This window comes from Mytilus edulis, chromosome 2 (genome assembly GCF_963676685.1).
Source record: "Mytilus edulis chromosome 2, xbMytEdul2.2, whole genome shotgun sequence".
NCBI lineage: Eukaryota > Metazoa > Mollusca > Bivalvia > Mytilida > Mytilidae > Mytilus > Mytilus edulis.
In genome coordinates, this window is record NC_092345.1 from 7,815,445 (window position 1) to 7,829,137 (window position 13,693).

Consider the following 13,693-nt stretch of genomic DNA (forward strand, 5'->3'; position numbering starts at 1 on the left):
TAGTTAACTATTTACAAGTACCACTTCCGTAAGTTTAAGTCACTTGTTAACTAACGAAGATAATGAAGAGAGTTTTAGAGCAGGATAAGTTCGTGTTATAATGCAATAACATCAAGACCTGGAAATGCATACAGGTGAGAATTTAATTTTAAAACCATGGAAAATTCGAAGAGAAGTCCTGAACACAGAATGCATGCATAATAAATTAATATGTCGTTTCTAGAGAATAAACATAAAATTGAGAATGGAAATGGGGAATGTGTCAAAGAGACAACAACCCGACCAAACAAAAAACAACAGCAGAGGGTCACCAACAGGTCTTCAATGTAGCGAGAAATTCCCGCACCCGGAGACGTCCTTCAGCTGGCCCCTATACAAATATATACTAGTCCAGTGATAATGAACACCATACTAATTTCCAAATTGTACACAAGAAACTAAAATCAAAATAATACAAGACTAACAAAGGCCAGAGGCTCCTGACTTGGGACAGGCGCAAAAATGCGGCGGGGTTAAACATGTTTGTGAGATCTCAACCCTCCCCCTATACCTCTAACCAATGTAAAAAAGTAAACGCATAACAATACGCACATTAAAATTCAGTTCAAGAGAAGTCCGAGTCTGATGTCAGAAGATGTAACCAAAGAAAATAAACAAAATGACAATAATACATAAATAACAACAGACTACTAGCAGTTAACTGACATGCCAGCTCCAGACTTCAATTAAACTGACTGAAAGATTATGATTTCATCATATGAACATCAGGCACAATCCTTCCCGTTAGGGGTTTAGTATCATACCATCATAACATATATGAGAAGAACATAACCCGTGTCATGCCAACAACTGTTTTTAGAATAAATGTGTTTAGTTCCTATGCAAAGACCTTATCAGTGACTCAATATTAACGCCAAAATATGCAATCTTTAATGACTTGACAACAGTTTCGTAATTATATCCCTTCTTAATAAGTCTATTCAAAGGTTTTGTAAGTTTCTGAGGTGAATACTGACACCTTTGTGCACAATGTTCACAATTAATAACTTTCTACATTTTTTGTTATAAATTATATCTATATTTATCTGTGTTACCCGTTAAATGAATGCGCACAAACGTAAACAAGCCCTGCGCACTAGAGTTAAAATTAATAATCCACAAAGGCACACATTTTTACCCCCTACATCCAAAATGTAGACAACAAATATCTCACATGGTATAACTTATGAATTCATTTTGGTCTTTGTGTGATCTTGTGTCTATGGAAGAATTAAATCAAGGTATTAAGTGGTATGATTGCCAAAAAGGCAAACATTCTCAACCAGAAAACAAATGACATAGAAGCTTCTGATTATAGGTCACCTTATTGCCTTCCCCACAGCGGAAAATTCATAGAAGCATAGTGAACTAAAAAGGGCATTACATATTTTGAAACTGATGATTCGTTTGCTTACTTTAGGACAAAATCTTTGAGTTATATTATTATTATCATATGCAATAGTAAAAGGCATCCAAAACATAAATTCAGTATAAAAAAAAACGTGCATATCCCTATACGAAATTTTAAATATTGTTTATATATAATATTTAACGGTGTTTTTCTAAAATCTTTATGAATCATACATAATCACTAGGTAAACACAGTTACTTTAACAATTTCCAGTACATTTTTATATATATAACAGACATTCTCAACGCACAAGACGTTGTTAATATACAGGCCTACCACCAAAATATAATATATAATTAGTTCGTTTCAAAACAGTGTTATATCTTCAAATGTGCTTAAGCAAGTTTTTTTTATCTTCCCTCATCGAGATTCAAACTCTTATATTTTTGACATCGAGGAAATACCACCTCTACCGTTTCCAACCCCATAAAACCACTCACCCACCCAGGCTAAATCAAAATATAAATTTTGATCGAGCATGACTTTTTCTCATTGGCTTTATCCAGGGTTGTAAAGTATAATAGTGTTACTTCTCATGCCGCCTCATCAAATTTGATGTTGATTGCAAGACTAGAGCGATTGCTGTGTATCTTCTACAGTTTAAATGTGACCGACAGTATGTTGGTGAACATTTCACAAACGTATGAACAACAAACGTTGTTTTTGTGAATGCAAATTTCGGGGTTAAATAATCAACATGGCTCACTGGTAGTAAAGAGATAATCGTAACTGGAATTACGACTATCCCAATATGGCGACAGCCGATATAGGTAAAATCTTTACAGTCATTTTTCTCAAATGTAGCATGTTTTTGTCAATAGTCACTCAGCTGCAAGGTATTTCTATACCATTACATCATATTTGAGTTGTAACGGTACACTGGAATTGTCTGAACGCTTTGACAATTGCCGTTGAAAAATTCGGGATGATAATCTGAAAAAAAAAGATAATCGTAATTATGGTATTAAAAAATGAGAAGATAATCGATAATCGTTATCCTTGATTTCATATTCAAATAGATAATGGAACGTAAATAAAATAAATCAATATCAACTATTTTTTATTTATTTTCAAAAACTTCTTTTAAAACTGACTTAATATAAAAGTTAAGTCTGTAAATGTTAAATTGTGGTAGCTGCTTCTTGTTGCTCTTTGGACAGATTCGGACGAACAGTTTGTGATTTACTTGGATGTAAAAATTCCATCTGTGAAAGATCAAAAGTGTAGTTTTCACATTCTTTGATGGCGGCGTCTGGAACCTGTAGGTAGATTGTTGTAGATTATCATTTATACACGTACGATAATAAAGAAATTTTAATGATGTAAATCAAGTCATTGATTAGGGAATTATGTTAATATTATTTTTAGGATAACGTACACAGAGAGGCATTTTTATTTTCATTTTGAAGTAGATAACTCAAATCATTTTATTCAATTTTTGGTTGAACGGGAAATAGTCTTACTTTGATACGCACCAAAACAAAACAGATTGATGACCCAGTACTTGAAATAATGAAATCTTCTTCTAGTCTGTTGTAAATTAAAATATTTACTTTTCCGTACATGTGTGTATGTTACTTTTCCGTACATGTGTGTATGTTACTTTTCCGTACATGTGTGTATGTTACTTTTCCGTACATGTGTGTATGTTTATTTTCCGTACATGTGTGTATGTTTATTTTCCGTGCATGTGTGTATGTTTATTTTCCATGCATGTGTGTATATTTACTTTTCCGTACATGTGTGTATGTTTATTTGATTAGTAAGATATAGTCTTAAGGAATTTTCGCAACCTGAAATTTAAAACCATATATTTGATATATACGTATATCTTTTGTTAAATAAGAGGATAATTTTCGTTTGATAGCAATTTTTGAAGTTTGTGACAGTTTCTAATATTATCAATTCAGTAGATTTACTTTCTGTCATTTACTACTTTCACAGGCAGATAACATATACTTTGATTAGGTTACCATTGGTTTGTTTACCTTACAGGGTACGAATAATATTTCGGGCTGCTGCACACTGCAAAATCTACCAATATCGGTATACCACGATCAATAATATTTGCATAGTCATTATGAAAATGTTTAATTCGTGAACATTTTTGAAATAGTACAAAGATGTAATGTTACAGTTCGGTAGTCCGTTAATATGTGTATTTGTGAATAAACAAATAGTGTTGAATATAAAAACAACATATACCAATGATTGTTTCATATAGTTAGTCTGTGCATAATTTGATATAATTGTAATACGCTGTCTCGATGACTTATAGCATACTTGTCTATATTCATATTTCCATTTTGAAATGATAACTGACTTTGACTACCTTGGTCAGTGGTGTATAACATGGATGATGATGCTCTTTGGTTGGATTGTTTGACTTTGTATTGAAAGCCGTCAGGAGAGCCCATCTTCTATTTAGACTACTGTTCTGACCACTTGTATGCATCATATTGGAGTGAAAGAATAACGCATCACCTATTTTAAACAAAAGTCTTGTAATAAATCGTATACATTGAACTTTCTAAATTAACTGAAATCAATGGTCTCTGTTATATTCCCCCGCCTTGATGAGGGGATCATTAAAGTTTAAACTTGTCTGCCCGTACGTTCGACTTAAAAAAATTGTTTCCGCTCTCAAACTTTAGTTCGTCTCAATCAAATGTTATGAAACTTATACACGATGCTCATTACAACAATACTCAGTTCAAGTTCGATTTTTGGTGTCCTCGCTAATACCAAATTAGAGCTATTTCCCTTCATAACATTACATGCAAGCGGGGCATCATCAGTATCCCATGGACAAATTCCTCATTTCCATTAATTGTGTTGATAGGTAATTGTTAAATTGAATAATAATTAATCGCTTTCTGTCATCATTATGATTTATTTTGATTTGTTGTCTGATAACAAATCTAGCAGCCAACGGTGAGTCTAAGAATTAATGTGTGTGACTTTCTGTGAACAAGACTACGGGTTGAGTGAAGTTTTTTTTAACTATGACATGTTTTCTAGGCACCAGGGTGTAATATTGTTTTTTTAGGATATGTTATCAATCTTTTGTTTTATGTGTTATATCGACTAACGGTCTATAAGTTTTAGCTCCGGTCTCTGTGTTGTTAGTTCTTAATTTTGAATATCTCTTCAATGTCTTTCTTAGTTCGGTATTTTTATTATTTTACTTTTGACGTTAGACATTGATATATCATGTAAACCCAGAAATTGAGTAATCGAACCTGGATTCATTTCACACCATATCAGTGGACAACGTTCTTTTATCTGGTCAACTCTTTTAGTGTCTGGTATCGTTTGTTGTCCATGCACCAGTTCATGATCGAGTCTACCACATTTATGCGAACCTTCCAATATCTACTAACGCAAAATGTGAAAATCATTTGAATACAATAATGTAACAATTTTCAGTTTCATTTTGTTTTGGTTGGGGAATGATATTCAATGTAAAGTTTTTTGTTTGATTTGATGAGAACATTTTAAATACGATGGCGTCTGCTTTTTAAGTTTGAAAAGATTGCAATTTTTGGAAATATACTATATAATGAATATCACAACAACATTGAGGCTTACAGTGACAAAACATGAAAACATAACTAGACTAAGAGAGCAGTTTGTGTTTTACATTATGAAGAGGATGCGTATGACATATTTATATATACAATATTTCAAATATCATCTAGAACTTAAAGAAGATTGTTGAATTGGAAATATGCACTCCGAAATCTACAAAATTAGTAAAACAACAACTGTATAATTAGCATTATTTAGTTTTTATAAATCGTTATAGATTGCAGGTGTTAGCCAAGAAAAGACCAAAGAAATAGCAAAAATTGACTCTAAATGAAATATACATTTGTGTGTATTTTCGTTGGCGTTGGCTATTTGTTTAGTTTCAAAATGAATGATTTAAGTTGCTTGTCGCAAATAACTGTATAGACTAAACAACAATTGTTCTTATTTTTATAACGGATGACATATAATGATATAGCCTTGCTGTACATTCTGGAAATGCAAAAATGGAACAATTCTATAATCTGTTTAAATGGATGTTAATATCGATGATAAATAGAGAATAAAACATGGCAAAATCTGTATGATATGCCGTATCATCCCGAAATACCAATATCAGCCAGAGGGGCTTTAGGCCCGAGGGATGATATTGGTCGAGGGTGATACGGCATTTGATCCGGATTTGCCATGTTTTATACGCTTTATCATATATTTCAAGAGGAGAGTATATATGAACTGCTATCTGATCCCTAGCACCTGGGTTACCTTCATTTCTTCTTTTGTCTTGTTCTTAAAGATTTAAAAGAACTGCTCAACTACTCATTCGAAGTACATGGGTTACCTTACAATTTGCGTGCTGTTGTTTTAGAAATATTTTGTTTGTTGTATTATTTTGTGTGTTTTGTATGGTATGTCTTTGATTTCTTTTTATAGTTGCATTTCGTGTGTCAGAAATATGAAAACTCGACGTTTCTGACGTCACATTCCAAACAATGACGTCATTCAATAAATTGCGTCACGCCCGAATGACCTTTCATTTAGGATCCAGTATGAGGGGAAAAAATCTGAAGAAGCTTGCATAAATTAAAACGGACTTTATGTTAAAATGAAAAAAAAATGAGTAGGGGTGTGATAAAGGGTATGATAAAGGGTGCGCATCAAAGTTGCGCGATATGGATTACACAGCAGGCTATTTATAAAATATTCAAAACTACTGTATTTACTACTAAATGTATGATAAATGATTTTAATGATTGAGTATACTGAAAATGAGTCATATTATTATTGATTTGAGGCAATAAACAAATGACATGACTGAGACAAATGGTATGGTTTCTATAGAGAAAAAAATGCAATAAATGAATTGCTATCGTTTTCTTTTTTACTATTCCTTAAATGTGTGAGGCATTTGAAACACATATCATTTGAGTGTATTTACCTGAAGGCAACCATTTTCTTTCGTGCATTTATCAAGAGCAATAAAAACTGTCATCATATTAGGTAGCAGGCAACCATTTTGATACCAATATCTGGAAAATGACACGATCAATAAGGGGACTGTTTATATTCTGATTGTTTGCCATCCAGCAAATACATTGTGTATTTCAATTCATGCATATCATATAGAATAATACTAGTGAATATGCGTCTACAAATTAAACACGATGATGACGGCTTCATTTTTTGTAATCATTCATAAAATATAATTTTCTTGTGGTATTATATGTTAATGATTGGACTCACTCGCAAATGTGTAACTATTATAAATACCTTATTGAATGTTTAGTAGCGAGATAAAATCATTCACTTTTAGAGGACAAAAACCTGATAACAATAGTTTTGGTATTAGGCCTATATCTAAACTTCGTACTTTATTTTAATTTTATTTTTTACTTTTTTATTCGAGCGTCACTGATGAGTCTTTTGTAGACGAAACGCACGTCTGGCGCAAACACAAAAAAGTCAATCCTGGTATATATGACAAGTTTATTAACATCTGTTGTATTTAAGTGTGTTTTATCATCATAATAATAATACCCATAATCCTGATGCCATAAGAATGAGCCCCCAGTATTTGCCTCTTTACTCACTAATTTACCATGATAATGATATACCTCTTCTCCCATCAGCTGAAAAGTGGAACTATAGCTAATATTTTGTTAATGAATATTTTTTGAAAGAATTCGCAAATTATGACTGCAAGAGAAAGAAGATACAAAATATATAAGTAATTCATGAATGATATTAGGATACAAGAGCAATGCTCTTATAAAACTCATTTACCATTGATTTATTCATTTAAAAAGATAAATGATTTAACTTCGAGTTGTTAATTGTTTTAGTCAGCGCTAAGACAGAATTTCATGCTGTTTATGTTCCTTAAATGAGACTTTCGACAAATGTTTAATATAAGCATTGTGTTATTTTTGGTAATGGTCTCAGTGATAGATTTTATTGATTGCTGATACATAAAAAAAAAGTAAAATCACAAAAATACTTAACTAAGAGGAAAATCAATATTCGGAAAGTCCATAATCACATGACAAAATCAAATAACAAAACGCATCAAAAACGAATGGACAAGAACTGTCATATTCCTGACTTGGTGCAGGCATTTTCAAATGTAGAAAATGGTGGATTAAACCTGGTTCTATAGCGCTCACCCTCTCACTTTAATGACAGTCTCATCAAATTCCGTTATATTTACATTGATGCGTTAAATAAACAGACACAATAAATAAAATAGTCAAAATATGGGTACATATTGTTTAACTGTAAGTACCCAAAGCAAACTCACCTTTTCACATGTTCCTGCTACTTTTTGTGACCTACTAACAATTCCACTGACATCATTTCCAGGGTGTGACCATACTATTAACTTGGCCTCTCGTCCTTGACCATCGGATATCTTCAAATATAGAGAATTAATACTTGGTTATTTATTTAAATAATCAATACGTGAACACATGAAAACAACAAACAACTGCGTTGTGAAATATTTATTCAATACATTAGCCTTAAACTGTTTATATAACTTTTTTTGCCCCAAGAATTTGTTCAAAGAAGGTGAAAAAAATAAAAATTTAATCACAGCAATACTGAACTCTGAGGAAAACAGAAAGTACCTAATCAAATGTCAAAATCAAAAGCTCAAACACATCAAACGAATTGATAACAAATGTCATATTCCTGACTTTTCCTATGGAGAAAATGGTGGATTGGACCTGGTTTTATAGCTAGTTTAATCTCGCACTTGTATGACAGTCGTATCAAATTCCATTATAAGGACAACGATGCGTGAACAAAACAAACAGACATGAAAGGAAAAAATGTCAAAATTAGGGGTACATGTACAGCAGTCAACACTGTGTCTAAACCAAAAACGGATGTCAGCACAAACGTGTATGATTATCCCAAACAAATTCATATTGATGATAAAAACCTTATATGATATGATTTCTTAAGTAAATATTAAAACTTCGTGGACGGTATATGGGACAGAAAGCAATTTCTAATAAATAAAATTGTAGATTTGTAGATATTGATTTTTTCGTCTTCGTGGCGGGGGGGGGGGGGGGGGGGGGATGCAATAACAATTTTAAGTTTTTTTTAGATTTTTAAAAACTTTGACTATTCTGTAATTTTTGATTGTAAAAATACCGAATTCCGTGTAAAATTTGGAACGGAAAGCTAGGTTGCATTTCTGATAATATTGACAATGCAATTTCCCATAGGAACTCCTGTTACGGCTAAAACTGTTCCACTTTTACTATGAAGTTTTGAAAAAAATCTTATCCTAGAATTGAAAGTTCATTTGCACTACAATTTTTTTCAAAGGTCAAAATATAGGGCTGTGCGGCATATTTTCAACGTGTATATGCCCTGAACTTTTCAGAGTTTAAACTAACACTAATTTTCTTAACAACCTCTTCCTCGAATGAAGGGTTACCACAGATTTCAATGTAAACAATATGCACATGTATATTTACTGGTAACATTCCCAAGTTATGTCTCTATGAGATGGTACACAGAGAGCATAACTGGGAACCAGTATGTAAACAAAATTAATTTTCTATGAATATTCTAAATCTCCCCAAAGGAGGGGTGGTTTGAGAAATAGCTGTATTTACAAAGTGCAACCTATAGAGGTTGTATAGCTAGCTACACCTCTCACTTGTTAAAATGATGATATTGTTTATTTTATAATTACCCCACAATTCTTAATTGATGCATACCCAAATATTGTCTGTGAATCGATTTTGAAGGGAAAACAATGATATTCTAATCAAGTAGATAAAGTGGTTCAGTTACAAATTCTAACATTCAAAACCACAAAGGACAAAATAGCTAGTAGAAACTATTACTTACACAAACAACAAAAAATATTACCGCAGTTTTTTCCATATCATTCTTAAATCAATATTACCCTCATTTCATTGTCTTCAAGAATCTGTTCTGATGTGGCATTTTCGAATACTTTCTTTACTTTTTCAACCTCTTCGTTATCAAGTAGACTCCTGCAAATCAAAAAGTTGAAAATTTATATCCCGAAGATGTTATGTTCAACCATTTTTACCTTACACCATCATCATAACACCGTTTTTTGTGTTTTATCTTTTATTTTCTAATCGCAGCCTATATATTGTGTAGCGGTTTATATAGCTTTGTCTTTCACGACTGTTGTTTTTGTGATGATTACATTAAAACCTCTTGGAATGCACTAATAAATGAAATCGAATATGGAATATTGTGTTTGAAGTTTGTGTTTCGATATCGTTTAATTTATTATGTTTATAATCCATTGTTCCAATGTATATATTCGCTCATAAAAAAACCGTTTACCTCACTAAAATGTAACCATATTTGTTAAAGTTTTGTTGAATCTTTGGTGTTACTTGGAAGTCATCACGATGAAAAAGATATTCTGCAAAATAAAAGTTTGATGTCATGCAAAATATAGCAATACAGTCCGGACAGCAATTTGTGAAAAATAGCAAAAATACATAACTCCAAGAAACGTTCACTACGGAAAAACCTTTATCAAGTGGCAAAATTAAAAGATCAAACACACCAAACAAATGGAAAATAACTGTTGTATTCGTGACTTGATACAGGCAAGTAATGAGTAATGAATAAGCGTCTCTTAAATCAAATTGATCAACAAAACCAAGCATTTGTGTTTTTTAAAGAGCGTTCCATGATTTTTCATGATCATTTAGAAATTTGAAATATGTCTACATAAACAAATTCAAACACGGATTTTCGTTGCAAAATTTTGTCATATTCTGTGACATTAAACCACAAGACACAAGTCTTAAATCGAAAAACGATGAATGCGTGCTAAGCAAAAGACGTTTCCCCGGTAGATGTCATTGTTTTCACTCTAATATCTAGTCTGTCTTTAATTAAATAAGGTCAATTATGCCTCGTTATTCTACCTTGAACATTGCAGTTTCGTCGCGTACGTTGCAACGTTTAAATATATATGATAGTTTTTTGTTTGCTAAACGTCCAGTAGCTAATATTTCATTATTATTCGATACTTTCAATCATGAATACATATATCAGTTAATATCAATAGTTTTATTGTAAGAGAAACATCAATATTTTAATAACCAATAGTTTTGTCATAGTTGGATAAAGATACAATGATAATAAGTATTTGTGTAAACGTATGCCAATTCAAAGATTTAAAGATTTGAATTGGGCATACGTTTTTCTACCACTATGGTTAATATCACAAACCTGAGTTAAGTTTGGTGCTCTCTGTAATCATTGTGGTAGTAAGACACTCCTGTACTACAATTAAAATCGAATGTGAAATTTGACAAAATATGAAATTCACAGAAAAAACTTGAAAATAATATAATAACAAATATTGCCTCAAGCTCATTTTTTAATAGATTCAACTTGTTTAACATCATCCTATTGACTCTTTCGCACAGGTTTTGTTAAGTTCCTAGTCAGAACAATGCTACGGAGACAAATAATAACATTAGAAAGGCTTAATGAGTGATGCTTGCACAATACGGTAGAACTTCTAAGTATATAATTTAGAACATTTAAGAACTGTTTTATGATATATATTCTGACAGTCCTACATGGGGTTATGATTGAAACCGACTGTAGATGATTATATTATGTTGGAGGTCATGTGATCATTCCAAGCTATTATCACCCTACGACCTATGATATCTATGGTGTGTGGACGTCCGTCATGAATACCAACAATAGATAAACAAGCGCAATATTAATCGAAATCGTATTTATTTTTTCAAAATGATAAACCATGACTGTTAAGGAAAAAGGACCAACACTGTTTATAGATTATTACTTTTACTGTTTAGTCTTTTTTGGTAATATCCTTTTGACGTTACTCGGTACTTGTACATCCCGTCATTGTGTTATTGTGCTGTGGTTAAATTTGGTATTCTGGTCAACGTTTTCGCTAATATGGTTTGTCGATATGTCTTTTTGTTTTATTTGTTGACGCATTTGTTTGTTTTTATAGTGATTAAGATAAAAGCACAATGATGACTGCTGTACCCCTTTTTTTACATTTTTACCTATTATGTATGGTTTTTTTTGTTCACACATCTTTTTCAGTATAATAGAATTGTATGCGTGGTATCATCAGCTCAGTAGACAGTACTGACATGATTTAACAAACTTTTCTAAAATTGTCCGTTAATAAAATTTGAAATTATAAAGAAACTAAGGTTTCAACTCCCTCAGGCAAAGTTGACTTTAAATGAATTTGGGTATTTATTTTAGGTATTTTTGTCATATAGCTCTTCAACGGTTTCGGTACTTATACATCCCTCGGATTTCAAATGTTTGACTTTGAGCGTTCTTGATGAAGGTAAATGCAGAAAAGCGCTTCGGACGCATGAAATTATTAAACGTGTTGTTTTCAATTTATTTTATACAAGTGAGAGGTTTAGCTAGCTATTAAACCAGATTAAATCCAGCATTTTCATAGTTACAAAGCCAAACAAGTACAAAGCTGAAGAGAATTGATGACCAAAAATTACAAAAAAAAAGTTGTGCCAAATATGGCTAAGGTAATCTATGCCTGCGATAAGAAAATCCTTAGTGTTTCAAAAAATTCAAAGTTTTGTAACAGAAAATTTATAAAAAAAATGACCATATAATTGTTAATCATGTCACCACCGAAGTGCTTACTACTGTGCTGGCGATACCCTCGGGGACGAAACGTCCACCAGCAGTGGCATCGACCCAGTGGTGTAAATATGAAGTCAGGAATATGACAGTTGTTATTCATTCTTTTGATGTGTTTGTACTATTGATTTTACCAATTGCTTTAGGACTTTTTGTAAAGAATTTTCCTCGGAGTTCGGTATGTCTGTTCTTTTACTTTTTAAAGATTGAAGAATCCTTACCTTTAAATATTGTATATATTGTTTACTTAGTTTACTGTTATAAATTCACGTACACATTTTTATCTGTCCGATAATCTTTTAACATATGATAATGATTATCTCGCTCAAAATAGGCCAGACGCAACTACGTAGCAAAATATGTAATCATCCGTATAAAAATTCATGAAAGAAAACTGTATTTTGAATTGATATTGCATGCGCTTTTATATAAGTCTACTAACGTTTACCTTTTATGATTATATTTGTTAGGACAAAAATATTTCGGGTTTGGGGAATGATGGAGGGGTATCATACATTGGTTATTACCTTACCGAAATATCAAATCACATTTAATTACTGAGAGAAAAAAAATAATGAAAATATAACTAAAGTCGAATACACTATTGTTAAAATTCTAGCCAATGGCCCATTGGTGGCTTTTTGGTCTTTTTCTGCTTTTGGGTTGGGCTGTTATTTCTTTGACATATTCTCAGTTTTTATTCACTATTAGCCCAATATAAGTGATTGCTGAACTTTCCATCATTCCGGCAGCCAATAATTGCTAAGTGAGGCGTCCGTTTGGTTGTACATGAGGAATAAATTCTAAGGTCATGCAAATAATCTATAAAACATGGATTAATCCACCATTTTCTATTTAAGGAAATGTCTGTACTAAGTCAGGAATATGACAGGTGTTATCCATTCGTTTGATGCGTTTGAGATTTCGATTTTGCCATTTGATTGGGGACTTACCGATTCGAATTTTCAACGGAGTTCGGTATTTTTGCTAATTTACTTTTGACTTTTTGAAATACAATGGTATGCATATGTAACAAAATATTAATAAAAACATTGAAATCATAACATACGGTTAGCTAAGTTGCTGTTTGAGAAGTACACTGAATTACATGACAACCTGGAATAAATGTTTCACCAATTAAGATTTTTAAATCATAACTCTAGAAATATTTTGTTATCGTTAATATCTTTCAAGTACTAGTAGTCTGATTATCGCCTTGTATTTGAATATTGGGATTTTCGTCGTGAATCTTGAATTATGACTCCAGATGAGAGAAAAAAAACTCACCATGAAATTTTAAGAGAAACTACTAAATACATAATGAGTTTTAATCATTTTACCTAGAAAAACCTATCGACTTTCATCAAATGGTTTGCTTCCATGATAAATGTTCAATCCCATAAACTGTTGTCACAGGAAACAGACTGCATCTAATCAGAAGCACGATTTAACTAGTTTGTAAGTTATATCAGAAAAACGTGTGTACAAAGTCAGAGGTACTATTTATAAACATTGGTAGTTATCTCAGAA

The 13,693-nt window shown here is 32.0% G+C and overlaps 1 protein-coding gene across 1 annotated transcript; it reads right to left on the reverse strand.

Annotated features, from left to right (window-relative positions):
* Positions 1-2,499: 2,499 nt before the first annotated feature.
* Positions 2,500-13,276, reverse strand: LOC139511332 (L-proline trans-4-hydroxylase-like). The gene is made up of 10 exons (XM_071297976.1): positions 13,233-13,276; positions 10,727-10,780; positions 9,824-9,905; positions 9,408-9,498; positions 7,779-7,889; positions 7,019-7,110; positions 6,420-6,510; positions 4,693-4,825; positions 3,783-3,934; positions 2,500-2,709 (listed from the first exon to the last, which is right to left on the reverse strand). Exons 2-10 carry the CDS (start codon positions 10,755-10,757, stop codon positions 2,572-2,574), a joined length of 921 nt encoding a protein of 306 aa, XP_071154077.1. The 5' UTR covers positions 10,758-10,780; positions 13,233-13,276; the 3' UTR covers positions 2,500-2,571.
* Between the last annotated feature and the right edge of the window lie 417 nt (positions 13,277-13,693).